General features: G+C 41.6%; 1 protein-coding gene across 1 annotated transcript; it reads right to left on the bottom strand.

Annotated features, from left to right (window-relative positions):
* Window positions 1-1464: 1464 nt before the first annotated feature.
* LOC310846230 (cytochrome P450 4B1-like) lies at window positions 1465-18200 on the bottom strand. The gene is made up of 12 exons (XM_083742453.1): window positions 17635-18200; window positions 12310-12451; window positions 11398-11442; window positions 10756-10883; window positions 9732-9862; window positions 8021-8172; window positions 7556-7662; window positions 6938-7128; window positions 5765-5898; window positions 5102-5166; window positions 3691-3773; window positions 1465-3360 (listed from the first exon to the last, which is right to left on the bottom strand). Exons 1-12 carry the CDS (start codon window positions 17824-17826, stop codon window positions 3192-3194), a joined length of 1539 nt encoding a protein of 512 aa, XP_083598579.1. The 5' UTR covers window positions 17827-18200; the 3' UTR covers window positions 1465-3191.
* Between the last annotated feature and the right edge of the window lie 1517 nt (window positions 18201-19717).

The raw sequence follows: 19717 nt of genomic DNA, 5'->3' as shown, positions 1-19717 counted from the left end.
CTTAAAATTCTACAAGGAAGGCTCAAGCAGTATGTGGACCGAGAACTCCCAGAAGTGCAAGCTGGATTTAGAAGAGGCAGAGGAACCAGAGACCAAATTGCAAACATGCGCTGGATTATGGAGAAAGCTAGAGAGTTCCAGAAAGACATCTACTTCTGCTTCATTGACTATGCAAAAGCCTTTGACTGTGTCGACCACGGCAAACTATGGCAAGTTCTTAAAGAAATGGTAGTGCCAGATTACCTCACCTGTCTCCTGGGAAATCTCTATGTGGGACAAGAAGCTACAGTTAGAACTGGATATGGAACAACTGATTGGTTCAAAATTGGGAAAGGAGTACGACAAGGCTGTATTTTGTTTCCCTGCTTATTTAACTTATATGCAGAATTCATCATGCGAAAGGCTGGGCTGGATGAATCCCTAGCCGGAATTAAGATTGCCGGAAGAAATATCAACAACCTCAGATATGCAGATGACACAACCTTGATGGCAGAAAGTGAGGAGGAATTAAAGAACCTTTTAATGAGGGTGAAAGAGGAGAGCGCAAAATATGGTCTGAAGCTCAACATCAAAAAAACAAAGATCATGGCCACTGGTCCCATCACCTCCTGGCAAATAGAAGGGGAAGAAATGGAGGTAGTGAGAGATTTTACTTTCTTGGGCTCAATGATCACTGCAGATGGTGACAGCAGCCACGAAATTAAAAGACGCCTGCTTCTTGGGAGAAGGGCAATGACAGGCCTAGACAGCATCTTGAGAAGTAGAGACATCACCTTGCCAACAAAGGTTTGTATAGTTAAAGCTATGGTTTTCCCAGTAGTGATGTATGGAAGTGAGAGCTGGACCATAAAGAAGGCTGATCGCCAAAGAATTGATGCTTTTGAATTATGGTGCTGGAGGAGACTCTTGAGAATCCCATGGACTGCAAGAAGATCAAACCTCTCCATACTGAAGGAAATCAACCCTGAGTGCTCACTGGAAGGTCAGATTGTGAAGCTGAGACTCCAGTACTTTGGCCACCTCATGAGAAGAGAAGACTCCCTGGAGAAGACCCTGATGTTGGTAAAGATGGAGGGCACAAGGAGAAGGGGACGGCAGAGGATGAGATGGTTGGATAGTGTTTTCGAGGTTACCAGCATGAGTTTGACCAAACTGCGGGAGGCAGTGGAGGACAGAGGTGCCTGGCGTTCTCTGGTCCATGGGGTCACGAAGAGTCGGACATGACTAAACGACTAAACAACAACAACAAGAATCACTGTTATTGGGAAATGTACTTTTAACTGTCTTCGTATAAGATGCTTAAGATATTTTATCAGGGGAAGTACCTAGTATGCCTAGAATTAACTGATACTCAGAGAAGAAGCCACAAGGACGAATGGTACAAAGGAGCGCATCTGAGCCAGATATTCTCATAGGGAAGAAAATAGTCTCTGGATTTTTAAAAAACAGTTAACACAAGATGTAGAAGAAGTCAATGCATTTTTTTTAATTTGCAACATCTAGAGTTATTTATTTATTCTTCTCTTATGACAGTTATTTATATCCCACAGTACAGGAAATAAATCCTTCCAAGATGATTTACAGGTAAATTACATATTTTAAAATACAAGAAATAATTGTGACATATTAAAAGGTCTTCAGGACTCCTCCCCCAGAACAGCTGATGTGAGAGCATGGAGGGGGAAGGAGAAAGTCTAAACGATCAGCCTTTTCCCTGTATAATCCTTGTAATACCATAGTTATGACATATATATTATTAAGCTGAATGATATATATACTTTGTTTTATGGGGGGGACCCAAAGTATTCCTAGGTCTGTGATATAAAATGTGTAAAAAAATAAATCCATTCATATTAAGCCCTGGTATCAGAGTTTATATTGTAAATAACCCAAGCTCTCTGTTCCAAGCCACAAAGTCAGTGAAACCAATGGATTTAAGTTAATCAAGTGCATTTCTTTCCACAAGCCTATTCTGAATATGACCTGGCTGGACTGAGAGCTTAAAAGGAATTGCCAAACAATATAATTACAATCACAGCAGTCTCAAAATACTGAAAGAATCTATATTTGGAAATGGTGCTGGATCTTGAACCAGCCTCTGTTTGCCTAGAGAGGACAACAATTCCTTTCATAAAAAGAGCAGAAGTGCACTGCATGATATTAATATTAATGGTGCCTACCAATATTTATTGGTCCCTCACAGGTGGTGAGAGATGTCACGTCCCAGGGTCTGGCCATTCTACATTCCCTGGCCAGGGCAGGGCAGGACAGCCCACCCAAACTAAAGTTCTAAGAGCCTGGTCTCTCAAACCAGTGCCGTGGTACCTGAGCCAGTTGCCTTGCAGGTGCAAACAAACTGCATGACAACAATAATAAACAGCACATTTCATAGAAAATATCCTTTCAGAATGTGATATGAAGCAGAGAAAGCACTGTGGTTGGATTCCTCTGATCACACAATATGAATTGGAACCAATGCTCCAGAAAGTAGTTATTCTGTGCCCTACTCTTTAGGCACAACTGAATGGTGGCTGGTAACACAGAATCCAGTCAATCTCCAGTTCTTTATCGAGAAATGCAATTTTACAAAGAGAGACCCACCTTCCCACCAGGAAAGTCAGAGATCCCTTACCATATGGACATGGCCATAGAGCCACTGGCTGGGAGGTCCTGGGAAACTCCTAAAACCCTTGATCAAGTTCTGCCTTGTCTGAAATAGCTGGATGGCTTTCAGAGCCACGCAGGTGAAGATCAACATCACAGTCCAATAGAAAAACAAAGAAACTCCTGGGGAGCCAGGACCACAAGGGATTGACTAGATTCTACATCACCAGCTGACTGCTGCTTTGTCTTTGCTCACTGTCTAGAATATGTCCTGAAGACTTTCTGATTCGGCTGGCGCTGCTGGCTCAAAATGACGGAACAACTTTGTGGCAGCTGGTGCTTATAGTTATATGGAAACAGCTGGAACCTTTACTCATACATTCTAATATGTTCCCCCCATGGGCGCTAAATCCCCACCTTTCCCCCACATCATGGCTGAATCCAAATCAATGTTATTGGAAAACACAGTAATAATAATTCTTTGCATGTAGAATGTTTACATATTTTACCAGGGACAGTATGTATGCATTTATTGGCAGGAATTGAGAGTCCAGAAGCAAGCATTACTACTCTGGTAACAGCAGCCATCAGTGGAGAGCCTTCAGCTTCAGATATATCCCATTTATGGATCGGGTGACAACTTGCAGCATGGGAATCGGGAGGTTGGCAGGATCAGGCAAAAGCTCAAAGTGCAGGAGTGTCAATGCAAGAGCAACCTTCATCTCATTCATGGCAAACTGTTGTCCAATGCAGTTCCTGAGTAGAATGAAGGGCAACATTACATTATGAACAGAAGAGCATTCTGCAGATGGTCCAATCAGGGCCTTTTCGGTTGTTGCTCCTTCACTTTTAGGTTTCCCTTCCCAGAAATGAGTATCTGGCACCATCTTTGTTCTCCTTTGTATGCCCCACCCTTTTAGGCATTTGAGTATATATTGTTTTATGCTGTCAGCTAATTCTGCTTTGCTGTGGACTCATCCACAATTTTATAAGCCTTGAACACAGTTGTGTCTTTTATGGAAGATTAATGTAAAAGTCTCCTTTTATGGAGGGAACAGTGCAAAGTATAGGTGAGAAAATATTTACCTTGGCCCTGCAGCAAAAGGCAAGAAAGCATATGGGTGGCGATGCTTTGAATTCTCTGTGGAGAATCTTAGAGGATTAAATTCCTATAGCAGAAAATAAGTCATGGAATTTTGTATTAGAATGGCAACAGATATAGTGGCAAAAGAGCTAAAGGAAAAAGGGGCATTCACAAAAAAGAATACTGTTCTATACCCACTTACCAGGTCATAATGCCCATTGAGCTCCATGGGGCCTAGTTCTGTATAGGATTATAGGATTGCATGCTTAGCAATATGTTTTCCCCAATCTAATATGAAGGAAAATTCCTTCATATCTATAAATGCCTGGGCCAAATGAGACATATTTATAAATGCCCACGCCAAATGAGATATATCTATAAATGCCTGGGCCAAATGAGACATGATGTTAATTGCACCAGTGTGCATGTTTTTAAAACTGTACAGAGTCATTGGGATGTCTGACCAGCAACAGGCCTGCAGGGGTTGGGAGGGAAATGCTAACCTTTCCCCCTGCTGTGGTGCTGAAGTTTCTCCTGAAGTTGCTCTTTGAATGGAGAGGGAAGCCTTTTGTAAGCAGCACTTTAGGGACTGGTGGGTGGGTGGATTTTTGGCAGAATACTTCCATAGCTCCTGAGGTGGATTAGGAATGTTTTGTGGATTAGGATTCTACAGCAGCTTTGCCCATATATTTTGCAATGGTTTTCTTTTCGCAATAGATTTTTGCTATTTTGTAAGTGCTTAAGCAACATTTTAAGAATCATAACTACATAACATGTGGCCTGTCCTTCTACTTAATTAGTACAGTATCTTCCTCCTACTGTTCTTATCCAATTCTGTAGAGGGACACACTAAGCTTGACATCAGAGTGTTAGAAGATATATCCAAACATTTTTCTTTTGGGGATTTGGATCAGAGTCACGGCGTAGGGAGTAATTTAGCTCTACACGCGCGCACACACACAGAAACACACAGAGAGACACACACACTTTCACCAGCATCTCTCTCTCATGCACACACTCTAGAGCTGGTAATATCCACATAAGGAAACACAGGCATCACTTGTGTTTATCTGTTTCTGCTCCACACCCAATATCATACCAGGGGGTAAATAGTTTGGTATTAGGCCACTGATATGAGGCAATGGACTAAATCAGACTTTCTCACCTCCAAACTGGAATACGTCCGGATGCATTTAGTAAGGTAAAACAAGCAAGAAACTGGTAAAACAAAATGCTGGGATAAATCCACACGTCTATTCACACAGTGTTAGTGTGACAAACAATTGGCCTCTTTTCTTAAAGAAATTGTATGTGTCTGTGGCACTTATTCCACCATCTTTTTCTCAAAACATGTCAAATTCTCTCAGTCTCACCAGAAAGGTCTTGCTTAGGCTTTTCTCCTTATATTATTACCTCAGGATTTTCCCAAATCTCAGGATTTCTGTGAAGACCATAAACATCCAATGCAGTTAGAAAGCCTGTGGGGGGAAAAGAGACACTTCATCTAGTATCATTTCATCAGCAGTGATATTATGTGATGAGAATTAATTGCTATCCAGTGGCATTTACCAAAACATTCATTCTCAATAACTTGCTGCAAAGACAGGCAGATTTTCAGAGTTGTTGCACTGGTAACCAGGATGATCCTGCACAGAGTACAGGAAGGCAGCTGGAAAGCATACGACTGTGCTTTCCTGGTCATGTAATATTTGTTTGTTTGCCCAAGGAATTCATTTAGGTATAGGTGGGGCCTCAAGAGATAGTCCATCTAAGGTCTAGTAGCTCCAGAAATTGCACATCTGAACACAGGGGCTGTGTACCTCTCTGTCGGCATGCACACCTGTGTGTGTCCTCCACATATGCCCTGTGTGCATGGATGTGAGTGTGTGCAAGCAAGAGTGTGGGGTGGCCGCATCACAGTTTTCAGGGTGATTTGTGGACCACAAAAGTTTAGCCACCCTTGATGAAAGTTAAGAGACAGTGGAGCTGAATAATGAGAACAGTGTAAGAATGAAGATGGAAGAGGAAGGGGCGAGTTCAAAGGAAGTCTGCAGAAGGGAGAGAGGGGAAGCCTACCTTTTGGTAAGGTTCGTCCATCAGCAAAAGTCACAGGAGAATTCAGTTCTCGTGCTATAAGAGGTACTGGAGGATAAAGCCGAAGGCTCTCCTTAATGCACATGGTGCTGTATGTCATCTTTCCCAAGTCGTCCCTTAAAGACACCGCCCAAAATTACTGGAGTTAAGTCGCATAAAGTTTTATTAAGATGAAGGAAAAAGGAGACAGGGTGGAATCCAGTACCTACTCTTTCCTTGCTCAATACAAGCGTTGGGGAGAGGGGAGAAATTTGATTCAGTTCATATTTAAAGATGAACGTACCTTACTCACACTTTCTGGAACAAGATGTGAACTGAACACAGCCACCCTTCAAAATTTGCACTTCTCCAGCCAGATAACAAGTGCAAAAAGGCACATGCTAGCTTAAAGCATGCATGGAGATGCACATATTAGTGAGCATCTGTGCTTTTAGGGCTGTTATGCGCTTCTTTTTTTAAAAAAAAAAACATTTATATTGACTGTGGGGGTTTTGTGTATTCATTTTAATTTATTCTGTTAGCCACCTTGTTTCTTATAGTGTGAGAAAGGCAGTAAATAAGTTAAATGATTGATTGAATGAAATACAGCATACAAAACTGGTGTGGGTTTTTTTATTGTTATGGGAAATTAAACCATGCAGGAAGTCTACCTGGAAAGCAAGTCATGCAGGAATCCCACCTGAATAGAGGAGGCTCCCCTCTTTAGAAGTTATCAGGACATTAGAGACCAGGAGTATTGGTGGGCTCAGTCCACAGCCCATCTCTTGTAACTGTGTTACCTCTTCATGCAAGTAATGGGTGAGGGTGGCTAATTGTGTCCTACTTTTTGAAGAGCTGTCTCTTTTTGATAATAGATTTTGATTTTTGCATTATTTTTGGCGGTTCAAGCATGACCACACTAGCTACAGTACATCCGTGCAGCAGCCAAAGCAGTGATTTAAATATAGAAATAGAAATCAGAGCTTCTTTTCCTACAGTATAGGAATGGCCCATCTTCCCTGGAACTTACACAACCTGAGATTACTAAGTTACACAACTTACACACCCTGAACTTACTATGATCCTAAACTACTCTGCAGTGTTGCTCTCCTTCAGAAACCTCATAACATGACCCAGGAAATAAACATTTAAGGTTGAACAATAATTTAGTCTGACCATTGAATATCCTCTTGTTGCCCAACAAGCTCCATGATCTCCTCTCTGCATCTCTGCTGGTGTTCAGGGTTCTGAGCCATACAATAAAAGAGCCAAGAGATTCCACTAGCTGTGGTATCATGACCTTCAAACATGAATGTGTCCACTTCTGCACGTATGTCTTCATCTGACAATGGATTTCCATTTTCATCCTAACCACACAGGGAAAATAGTGTTTTATAGGATTATTGAGATCCAATATTTAAAGTTCTCCAAGACCCTCCTCCCTCTCCCAGCTCACATCAAAGAAGGGGGAGGTGCTTCAGAAAGCGGTTTCCCAAGCTGCTCTCTGAAGCACCACCCCCTCAATTAAACAGTTCACCTGGGCCACCTGCCACCTATGGTGCTTGCTCACTCAGGTGCCTACCCGCCATTCTGCCATCATGCTGGAGTTGACAGGGCCACCTGTCAGCAGCCACACAAACTCCAGTGTGATGATAGCCTTACAATTTTATGTATATATTGCAGACCATGGGAGTTTTGCTTAGGCTATGTCGTATGAACAGAATAGTGATGGCTGGAAAAGCCCTTAGCAATATAGCATGGCAGGCACAGGTGCATTATTTTTACAATGTCCACCTTTGCGCAAAGAAGAATATCCAGGAAGTCCAAATGCCTCTTCTTCAGAATCTTTTCAAGCTCTTTCTCATTCTTGAGGGAATCCTTCCTCTCTCTTATTACCTTCTCTGCATTGAAAACATACAGTATGAAATGAATAAAGCTATACATAAGAGGCAAGCAAATATATTCAACCTTTTTAGATTTCTCATTTCTCTAACTTTCCGAATAAGTCCACATGTTACTAATCATTTAACCCATATTAAATTGTTTTTTAATTTCTTCTTCTTTTCACATCTACATTTTATATGCCCTTAGTACATCATACCGACACTATTACAATTTTTAATTTTCCTAATGGTACTGAAACAGTATGTTTTTGCTTTTGAATTTTCTATTATGAAATAAATTTATACATTAGCTCAGAAGAAGAGGAGGGGGACGAGTAGAAAGAAGAAGTTGTTGCCAGGAGTAAAAGATACATACCTGTGTGATGGTGGGCTATTTTGCAAGCTTTGTAAAACTGACGCCCTTTGGAGCTCAAGCGGTAAATGAGATCATTGTGATGCCAAGGTGTTTTCAGTCTCTGATAGAACAGGAAGCTGAGATCAAATACAGTTTGAATGTAGGAATTGTCTCTGTGGACAAACAAATATAAGCACAAAATGAAGACAAAAAAGGTTAGATGACATGTTTATTAAAAGTCCCATTTCTAGATCCATTTCTATTTGAGATCGAAGGTAGGGATGAGTAGCATTGTTTTGTAGTGGTTCCACTCCTTCTTCGATGGTTCTTTCCAGAGGGTGATGCTTGGGAAATTCTTCTCAGCTCCACAGAGCCTTTAATGTGGAACCCCATCAGGGTTGAATTTTATCCCCCACAACATCTGCAAGAAACTCCTGAGTGGAGTTATCCAGAGTTTTGGAGTATGTTGTCAGCAATGTGCTGATTAAACACAGTTCTGCTTCTCCTTTACATCTGCAGGTGTGGCAGTGCTGGGACATTAAATTGCCTTGGTATGAGCACCAAGAAATTGAAGCTCAATCCAGATAAGATTGAAGCACTGTTAGTGAGTGGTTCCTTGGACTGGATGGATGGGAGGTTGTCTGCTCTTGATGGGGTTACACACCCTCTGAAGGAATGGATACATAATTTGGGGGTACTTCTGGATCATTTGCTGTCACTTGAGGCCTAGGTGGCATAGTGGCAAGGAGTTCCTTCCATCAACTTCAGCTAGTGGCCTAGCTGTATCCCTATCTGGATATACAACTTCTGTTGTGTATACTTTAGTAACCTCTATGTTATAATATTGCAACATGTTATACATATGTCTACCTCTGAAGAAAGCTCAGAAAGTTCAGCTGGTGCAGAATTCAGCAGCCAGGTCGCTCACCAATTAGTTTCTGATTACCTACTCTCTTCCAAGGTGAGCTAAGCCTGGCAGGACAGCTTACTCTATGGTCTTAACCCCTTCATGCATTAATTAGACCCAAACATGCTGGTTATGTGAGGCTGGTCATCCCAGTTCGAAAGCGCGTCAAAGTGCAAGTAGATAAATAGGTACCGCTCCAGAGGGAAGGTAAATGGCGTTTCCGTGTGCTGCTCTAGTTTGCCAGAAGCAGCTTAGTCATGTTGGCCACATGACCCAGAAGCTGTACGCCGGCTCCCTTGGCCAGTAAAGCAAGATGAGCGCCGCAACCCCAGAGTCGGTCACGACTGGACCTAATGGTCAGGGATCCCTTTACCTTTATGAGCACCAAGAAATTGAAGCTCAATCCAGATAAGACTGAAGCACTGTTAGTGAGTGGTTCCTTGGACTGGATGGATGGGAGGTTGCCTGCTCTTGATGGGGTTACACACCCTCTGAAGGAACGGATACATAATTTGGGGGTACTTCTGGATCATTTGCTGTCACTTGAGGCCTAGGTGGCATAGTGGCAAGGAGTTCCTTCCATCAACTTTGGCTAATGGCCAAGCTGTATCCCTATCTGGATACACAACTTCTGTTGTGTATACTTTGGTAACCTCTATATTAGAATTTTGCAACACGTTATACATATGTCTACCTCTGAAGAAAGCTCAGAAAGTTCAGCTGGTGCAGAATTCAGCAGCCAGGTCGCTCAAGAGGGCAAGATGGTTTGAGCATGTTATACCTGACTGTGCTGGCAGTCCTATACTCTTATAATCTTATACTCACCTGTCTGTTTCAGCATTTTTCTGGTAGCTGAAGGCACATTTCATAATAGTATCAAGAGTCATCAGACTGACATGTTCGAACATCTCCACTGATGCTGTGCCATTCTTTGGTACCAGCTTTCCCCATACATCCTAATATTTTAGGAAAGGGACAGAAATGAGAAGTCTCATTCTGGGGAAGGCTCTAGAATAATTATATGATTCTTTATTAGATACTGGAACAATATATGATCTGCTGTGGTCTATATATGAAAACATTAGATTGTCAGGTATGTCAGTGACTGCCCAACTATGGATTTTGCTAGTTAATTGCAAAGTAAGTTATATTTATTTTCTGAGACAGAATTGAGCATTCTCCATGCTGCCCATTAACTTTCCCCTGCGAATGATCCTTGCATTTGAGAAATGGTTTTGCGAAGATTATGTGCAGCTGTCCCTTGAGAGAGACTTGGCTGTGTGTTTCAGGGTTGGGTGGCTGAATGTGTACCCTGAAACAAAGAAGACAGGTCAGGAGATTCTCAGGAGCTAATGAACTGATCATTAATTCACAGGACTACAAAGGAAAGGGTGATAGCAGGCATTCCAGTCAAAAACACTGTCTGCAAACGTAAACACAGTTTTGACATACAATTCTAGCTAATACAACACTGAACAACCCTTCAAAGTGATGCATTTTAAGTGATGCATGATAGTCACCGTCCGTTTATCTTGAGAAAGTGAATGAACTAATTAAGACAATATTAAGGTTCACAAGTTTATGAAGGAATTTTAGAATTCAATGCTGGTGCAAACTCATTGCCTGAGACCCAAAGGGCTGCTCAACTAGCTTCACACTTTGGTGGGGTCTTCTGACTCAAACTTTTCCCAAAAAATCTTTGTGGTATGTCAGAGGAGGTTTTCAGGTCAAAGAAAGAGTCTGCTCTGGCCCTCTGAGTCTGCTCAAAGGAGCACTGAGATCATGAAGGTGGATGAGCAACTTCTTAGACTGGAGCTGACCTCCTGAAAGTAGCAATGGGGTTTCTTACCAGCATCTCCTTGACTGATTCTGCCATAAGAGTCACATAAGGCTTCAGAATATTGTAATGGAATCCGGGAGTCAGCAGCTTCCGGTGCTGTTGCCACTTTGGCCCATTCAGGACGAGAAGCCCCCTTCCTGCCAGGGAAAGGAAGGAAAATGAGGAACAGAAGGCCAAGATAATGTTGTCTTTCATAGGCACATACACCAGGGTCAGGGTCCCATGGTAAATTATCCACCACAGATGACAGGGACACCCATTGAAGTAGGCACTTAATTGCTGGAACAATTCAAGTTAAGAATCTATTTACCTACTAAAAGATTTCTGAAGCATGGAATGCAGTGTGTATATTTCCTTACAACCCGAGAAGTCCATCTTTATAGACTCTAGAAGGACAGACTTTTGAGATTGTAGGGAAACATCCTATAGAGTCTGATTCCTGAGCAAAATGGGCAGAAATCAGTTGGCCAGAGGAATAAAGCTGGCACTGAAGCCTCCTGGAAGGCACCAGTGGGGAAGGCACCAGCTTAACAAATACTAGCAGCTTCCCCAAGTCTGAAGTTCGAAAGCTGAGAATATATGTATATGCTCGATACAAGAATATCACAGAAAATTCAGGAATACATGAAATTAGTGAGAGAAAATACATACCAATCCATGGAATTAGGAAGTCGTATGCTACAAGAGCTTTAGGATCTGAATAGTGTGATAAATGAGAGAAAATGAGCTTAGCATGAGATGGTAAAAAACTATTTGTGAAAACCAATTAAAATGTTTAATTTGCTAAATTGCACTCTGTTGCCTCAAGCCAGGGGATTCCTATGGGCACCCAGAGCTCCCTCACTTGCCTTTTCTTGCTTTTCAGCATCCAGATGCAAGGCACACTCCTACATCTTTGCACATGAGAATTAAGACAAACAACCTTTTCCTTGCCCAGCCTCCATTGGGCAAATAGTTGTGTTTCCCCCACTTTCCAAAAGGAACTATCCAAGTCTCCAGGGTTACTGAGTGGGGGAACAGGTGGCCATGATCCCCAATATTGAAATGTCCGCCTCCCAAATTCTGCAGTGGGTGCACCCAACCACCGCATGGCATGGCATGCTGACGTCATGTGCACACGCTGCTGGGCATGCATGCACAGTGTGCTGACGTCACATAGCCCCAAGCCCACTCAATCATAGTGCAAGGCGGTGCATGTGCAAGTCTCTAATATACCTGTTGAACTTTGTAGCCTGCAATGTGCCTTCTCTATTAATCTGATCTGAGCATTAAAAACTTGGGGAGAACTAGAGCTGAGAGTTGGAGCTCTTTGCCTGGCAGTGAGGGCCAGGCCACTGACTGGGACTGAAGGGAGTTGTAGTTCAAAACATCTTGAAGGCACCAGCTGGGGGAAAGGTTGCTTTAGGAGGGCCTTGAAATATGAATCACTTACATTTGCATCTCAATTAAAGCAAAGAGCAGTGCAACTTAGTGCCCAGAGATAAATGCATGGATAATTTTTACAACCTCTAGCATATTCATGTAACTTCACGATCAGAAGGATGTAAGATACAAATTTCTTACCACCTCTGCTGTACACTGCCTTTGCATATTCAGGGTGGTTGAGGGCCAGGAAAGCCAAGAAAGTTCCATACCAAAGTGGATGGCAGTGTGGGTACTTTTCTGTCCATGCTGCTATGTTCAGGAATTCTTCTTCTGGTTTCATCTGCATCATTTATTTATTTTTTTACAAAAAGATCAGTAGTCAGTTTACATCTCGGACACAGTGATTAAACGTTTAGTTCAGGATGAAATCAGACTTAGATGGTTATATAATGCAATGGTTTATAACTTTAAGCTAGTTAAATTATCTTTGTATGCCACAACGGCTGCCCGAATATTACTTGCCAAAATTTTGGAAAACACAAGAACTACCAACAGTGGAAGATTGGCAGATGAAGATGATGGACTTTTCAGAGCTAGCTGACCTGACTGGAAGAATCTGCGACCAGAAAGAAGAGGAGTTTCAAGAGGACTGGAGGAAATTCAAGGACTATTTGAATAAATATTGTAATATAAAAAATTAGAAATTACTTGAAAGAAACAAATAGGCCTAGGATTAAATTAAGTTATAATTAAAGAAATGGGATTTAGAATGTTAAGAAAAGTGAATAAGATGGACTATAATTGGAAATTGTTTTAGTTTAATAATGATATTGGAAAGCTGTTATGTTTAATTACAAGGAAACTCAGAAGGGAGGGATTTGAGGAAGTCAACCAAGATGTTTAAAAGGTTGGATTTGTGAAGAATTAAGTTTGTTGTTATTGTTTATCTGTTTATTGTTCCCCCTTTTTTCTGTCTTCTTTCTTCTTTTTCTTTTTCCGTGTATCATTTTGCTTTGTGCTTTGTGTTATCACTGTGGAAAATTTAATAACATTTGTTTAAAAAATAATATAACTTTAAGCTAGGGTGCATATTTAACAAATGGAATTATTCACCCCCTTGGCTCTGTCCTAACACCCCAGTCTTTTAAAACCTGCCTTCTTTCTGTTCTGCACTGAACCTCACAGGTGTAGAAGAACATACACTGCTTAAGAATGATAAAGCCACTGATGTCTAAATTTTAAGAATTTAGACCAAATAATACAGTTAGAAAAACCATTTTTTCCTAATTGAAATAAATCAAACCATTATAATAACATTATTATATAGCGTTTAGGATTGATTATGCTTCTTTATGTGTGCAAATCTTTCCTCTGTTTTAGGTAAGCTTGCATAAGAGAAATAGATCAATCACAAATGCAAAGATTTGCACGTCCAACAGGGGAGCCAGGGAGTAGAGGCTGAATGTGGGACTAGAGATTCATGTCTTGGGGAGTCCACAATACATGGCATGACCCTGTTCAAAATTTCAGTCCTCCAGTAGGAGGCTAATATAGATATACACCCAATGCCTGAGCCAAAGTCTACCTATACCTGTAATCAATAAAGTTGTGACCACTTTTTACACCAGATCATTGTCTTGTCATGTTTGTTCCTTTACACCATAGCTATTGCTTTTGCACAGGGGTGGAGGGTGCTGTGACTGGACCCACAGTAGGATTTTACAGAGAATATAATAGGACAAGTGCAGAGAACCTTTGGCTCTCTTGAATTTGCTGAACTACAATGCCCATCAGCCTTAGCAAGCATGAGCAGTGGCTATGGCTGATGGGAGTTGTAGCTGAACAACATCTAGCGAGCCAAAGGTACCCTGGACCTGTTGTGGGACATATTAAGTGTATAGAAACTAACAAGAGAGAGACTGGGATATGCCTGTGATAAATGTGTGCACACATTTTGAGCTTTCCATCATAAGCATGAGTATTAGAGGAGAAAGGCTCTTTTAAAAACATTGAAAACTAAGGTTTTCCAAGATAACTCCCTCTCTTGATGAAAGAAAATGTGTTGTTTCCACCTGCCAAGCAATCATCTGAGCCAGCAAAAGGTTGCAGAGTCCCTGGCATACATGAAGAATGTCTCATGGAAGACTTCGGTGGTATGTTGAAGTTGCATCATTGGTTTTCAATTTAAAATGTTGTTGTTGTTTAGTCGTTTAGTCGTGTCCGACTCTTCATGACCCCATGGAACAGAGCACGCCAGGCACTTCTGTGTTCCACTGCCTCCCACAGTTTGGTCAAACTCATGCTGGTAGCTTTGAGAACACTATCCAACCATCTCATCCTCTGTCGTCCCCTTCTCCTTGTGCCCTCCATCTTTCCCAACATCAGGGTCTTTTCCAGGGAGTCTTCTCTTCTCATGAGGTGGCCAAAGTATTGGAGCCTCAGCTTCAGGATCTGTCCTTCCAGTGAGCACTCAGGGCTGATTTCCTTAAGAATGGATAGGTTGAATCTTCTTGCAATCCATGGGACTCTCAAGAGTCTCCTCCAGCACCATAATTCAAAATTCATAATTCAATTTAAAATAAGCAATGGTAATTTAATAATTGCTTGTTAGCTGTCAGTTTCTTGACCTAGTTATGGATCAGGCTTTTATTTTCAAAGTAAAATAAACTCTGTATGCCAGTCTTCTGTTTAGGAAAAAGAAAATATGCCCCCCCTCTGAATTTAAAAGCTTGAGATTCCATAACACATGAGTCACAACTGTGCAATTTTGCACTCAGAATCCTTCTCATTTTTTCATAATGGAATGGCATTCCAAACTGGCACTTTACTGAAAGTGTATTTCTCCCCCGACCACAAGTGCCTAATGATAAGAAAATATTCAGCAGGTATCAGTCAAGGCTAAGTTAATGTTATACTTCTAGAATGTACGATGGGTGTGGAATAATCATATCATCATAAAGTCCTTAATTCATGAGCAGATAACATGCTGTTTACGCTGCTCTTCGTTTTCAGCACAGATTATATGAGGTTCTCTATTCTTTTCCTTCAAAGTGCTCTCAGGAAGAAATGTTTGCTTCTACTGGCTGAGTAGATTGTTTGGTTTCTGAATGTTGACTTAAATGCTCGTAGTTCAGCCCTGTATTCAGCATTGGCTGAAAGCTTTTTGCACAAACATGATGAGAAATTCCATCATTTGTTGCTTCCTTGCATTTCAAAAAGTGTGAAACAAACAAGATATGAGGAAGTAATGACATGAAGCACTCCTTACAACTTGGCTTAGCATAATGGTTGGCAGATCTGCTATAGCTAATCTCTAGTGCTGTTGCTGCAGTTTGCAATCATTTACCTTGGATCTAGTTACAGGCAGGTAGCCGTGTTAGTCTGCCGTAGTCAAAACAAAATAAAAATAATCGATTCAGTAGCACCTTATCTTCAGATAACAGAAGTGTGCGTGCACACGAAAGCTCATACCAATAACAAACTTAGTTGGTCTCTAAGGTACTACTGAAAGGATTTTTATTATTATTATTATTTACCTTGGAATATGACTTAGTTTAAAGTTCAGCAATGTTCTGAACTGGGCACAATGTCCCCCAAAAGCTCTTCTCTAGCTTGGAATGTAAACTGAACTCCTGAGTAGGAATGCTGATTCCGTTCACATTTAAAGGTGGATATGCAAAATTCCCATGTTCCAAAACAATATGAGAATCAAAACACAACCGTCCTGTGAAATTCACACTTACCTGAATTTTGTGGTGCAGTTCTCCAAGCAAATAATGTTTAGAAAAATGTATATATTAGGTAAAGGTGTGCATAAAAATAAACATATGTAAAAATAATGTACAAAGATGCACAGTATAGGAAAAAAATATTTGCAAAAACGTGTGTACAGTGGTACCTCTGGTTACAAACTTAATTCGTTCCGGAGGTCCGTTCTTAACCTGGAACTGTTCTTAACCTTAGGTACCATTTTAGCTAATGGGGCCTCCCACTACCACCACGCCACCACCATGCGATTTCTGTTCTCACCCTGAGGTAAAGTTCTTAACCTGAGGTACTACTTCCAGGTTAGCGGAGTCTGTAACCCAAAGTGTTTGTAACCCGAGGTGTTTGTAACCCGAGGTACCACTGTATTAGTTGAAAGTGCATTAAAAATGTGTTTCTTAGGAGACATTTACAGTAAAATGCTAAATAATTTGCATGAAGATTTTTTTTTAAAAAAAAATAATAATCACAATCTGCAAGTTACTGCAGAAATGTGGAGAACCAAATTTAAGTTTGGACAGATAAGCATAGCTGTCAACGTTTCCCTTTTTTAAAGGGAAATTCCCTTATTCCGAATAGGATTCCTCGCAAGAAACGGAAAAGTTGACAGCTATGCAAATAAGAAACAGACAGTACTGAGACTGAGAGATTATTCATCCCTATTTCTGAATATACACAGTCAGTATTCAACAGACCAGGTACAGTACCCCAAGCCAGCTGTTTTGTAGGTTTAAACAGACTGAATGACAACATTAATGAAACAGCACATTTGATATAAAATATCCTTTCAGAATGTGACATGAAGCTGAGAAACCGCTTTGGCTGGATTCCTCTTATCACAAAATATGAATTGGAACCAATGCTCAAGAAAGCAGTTAAAATTGTGCTGTTTTATGTGTTGTTTTATGTCTCTATTTTGTTTCTGGACTAACAGGCAGCAGAAGTTCACAAGCATCCTTAGACTCTACCTGCCTTGGTACAACAAACTGCATTCTGCAAGATGCCTCTTTCAGCCAGGCTGTCAAGAGTGTTACACATGTTTTACTACAAATATATGGGGCGGATGGTTTGTCTTGATCACCTACCACAATGCCAAAATAAAGTGTGCGTGCCTTTCAAACAAGTGGAGTGAAACTTCATTTCTGAGATTTAAATGTTAATTCTCCACACACATAGCAGAAACTTTTTGGGTGATTTAACATACTGCTGTGGCATGAGGACAAAGAAAGCGCTATGTGGAAATGCCATATTGGAAAAGGGAATGTTTTGCTTACTTGATACAGCAAACATGTATGAAATAATCATAATTAAAATACAGATGAAATCACTAAAACTTTTTAAAAAGATATAGGTCACTAAATCATATGGTTGAGTAGGCTTGGTGAAATAAAGATGTGTTCAGTCAGTGTCCAAACCACTGCAGCGAGGGTGCCTGCCTAGTGTCAATAAATAGGGAGGGAGTCCCAAAGCACACAAAAATATTTACTTATCACAAATGTGGACAAACATTACACAGCACTTTTAAAAGTGCAAGCAGACTTTTCCTTGCATTTGAAAGGGTTAAGACCCTCTCCTAAATCTCTGTGAGTAGAAAAAGCCAGTGAGAAGCACTTTTCTCACTATGTTTACATAACACAGAAGAATGTGGGCATCAGTCCATTACTTTCTTACAATAAAGCTTAGCAAATACATAGATAAAGACACTTTCTCTACCACCCTCGCTCTGCCACACACGTACCGCCTGCACAGCCACCTTACCATTTTGACATGGCCATATAGCCAGTGAGCGGGAGGTCCTGGAAAACTGCTGAGAACTTTGACCAGGTACTGTTTTTTCCGATACAGCTGAACAGCTTTCAGGGCCACATAGGCAAAGCTCAAAATAATTGTCAAGTGGAAAATATGAGATAAATCCCAAGGCAGCCAAGACCAAGAAGAATTTAGGACCATCTCTGGAACAGTTTTGACACTCCCACCTTGGTTTACTGTGCCTTCTTCCACTGAGCTCCTATTCCTAAAAGTGCCAGGTCTAGAAGGAGTTCTAGTACTAATACTGAACACTATCTTTTTGCAAATTGCTGTAATCTCTGGTACATTACCAGGGAAATCAGAAGTATTTGCCTGCAAGAACCACCCACGTACTTTCCCTCAAAGATTAAACTTAGTGACTAGAGGAACTGTAATTTGAGTCCAGCCAAAGTCTACTGGGTGGGGCCAACAACCAATAACGTTCTCCCTTTCAGCTTTCCTTTTTCCCTGCCAAGAAACAGTGTAACAACTATTGTGCCCTTTAATATCTATTTAGTCATAAAAAATGCACTTCCTAGATGCAGTGGCGTAGCATGGGGGGTGGAGGGGGGCCGGCCGCACCGGGCGCAACATCTGGGGGTTAGGGTTAGGGGGCGCAAATCCACGGGTTAGGGGGCACAAATTAATTGCCTTGCCCCGGGTGCTGACAACCCACGCTACGCCACTGCCTAGATGTGACAGTGTTGGATGTGAATGTATGTGTGTGTGTGTTGAGGTCATATAATTACACTCTGTGAGCATTAACCTGAGTTCTATTGTATGAAAGTACAATTATTTATCTAATGTATTGCCATGTCACAAGGTCCCAGATTGCACAGCTCAAACTTCTGATAGCAGGAGCTGAGAAGCACAAGATTTATGCAGGAGAAAACAAAATTTGAAAAACCAAATAAACAAAACAAATACAGAAATTCTGCAAATTTGACTGGAGCTATGAATCACGGTAGGGACGCGGATGGTGCTGTGGGTTAAACCACAGAGCCTAGGGCTTGCCGATCAGAAGGCCGGCGGTTCAAATACCCGCGACGGCGTGAGCTCCCGTTGCTCAGTCTCTGCTCCTGCCAACCTAGCAGTTCGAAAGCACGTCAAAGTGCAAGTAGATAAATAGGTACCGCTCCGGCAGGAAGGTAAACGGCGTTTCCGTGTGCTGCTTTGGTTCACCAGAAGCGGCTTAGTCATGCTGGCCACATGACCCGGAAGCTGTACGCTGGCTCCCTCGGCCAATAAAGTGAGATGAGCTCCACAACCCCAGAGTCGGCCATGACTGGACCTAATGGTCAGGGGTCCCTTTACCTTTTTATGAATCAGGGTAAGGGGACTTCAGCTTTTTCCATGGGACATTCTGCCAATCAAAACCACTTCCCAAGGATATATACAGTGCTATTTTTCTAGAAAAAGAGTTGCTGGAACTCACTATGAGCACCTCCCTTGTTTTCTTAGAATGGCAGTGGTGCCGGAACTGAGTTCCTGTTAATTCCCTCTGAAAAAAAAGCCCTGGATATATGGAACCAGGGGATACTTAAGGTATCCTGCGTCCATGTTGTTTGGGGCCCTGTAAATTAATGCAATAACTTTGAACTTGGTCCAGTGGCGTATGGGTATCCAGTGAAAGCTTTTAAGCCCCAGAGTTATGTGCAGGCTGTAGTCTGTCCCCACCATCAGTCTAGCTGCAGCGTTAGGCACCAGCTGGGAGAATTTCCAGATCAGGAGCAATGGTAATCTCAGAGACGTCAACAGGATTTCCTGGTTCATTGTATGTGGATTGGGCCCCCTGCTGCTGTTTATGTATCTATATTAACATAACCTAGCCCACCTCATAGGGCTGCTGCAAATATAGAAGCATGTAGCGGAGGAAAATGTACATATTTGAGCTGCTGGGTAGAAAAACAAGTTACCGATATGCTACACAGTGCATAGTTGTACTATGGAATCAAACACGCCACCTGGCGATTGAGGGGCCCAAGGACATGTGATGTCTTGATTTGTTCTTACTGATGGTGGCTTAGACGGTCATTGGAACAATTGAAGTCAT

Source organism: Podarcis gaigeae, assembly GCF_964106915.1.
Source record: "Podarcis gaigeae genome assembly, chromosome: 6".
NCBI lineage: Eukaryota > Metazoa > Chordata > Lepidosauria > Squamata > Lacertidae > Podarcis > Podarcis gaigeae.
This window is presented reverse-complemented; position numbering and strand designations above follow the sequence as displayed.

Excerpts from the sequence above, each read along its gene's own strand:
- LOC310846230 (XM_083742453.1), bottom strand. The coding sequence starts at position 17,826 with ATGGTCCTAAATTCTTCTTGGTCTTGGCTGCCTTGGGATTTATCTCAT. Across the intron at positions 8,173-9,731 it reads AAAAATGCTGAAACAGACAG|AGACAATTCCTACATTCAAA; the intron begins GTGAGTATAAGA and ends GTTTGTCCACAG. Across the intron at positions 5,167-5,764 it reads TGGACGAACCTTACCAAAAG|GCTTTCTAACTGCATTGGAT; the intron begins GTAGGCTTCCCC and ends TTCCCCCCACAG.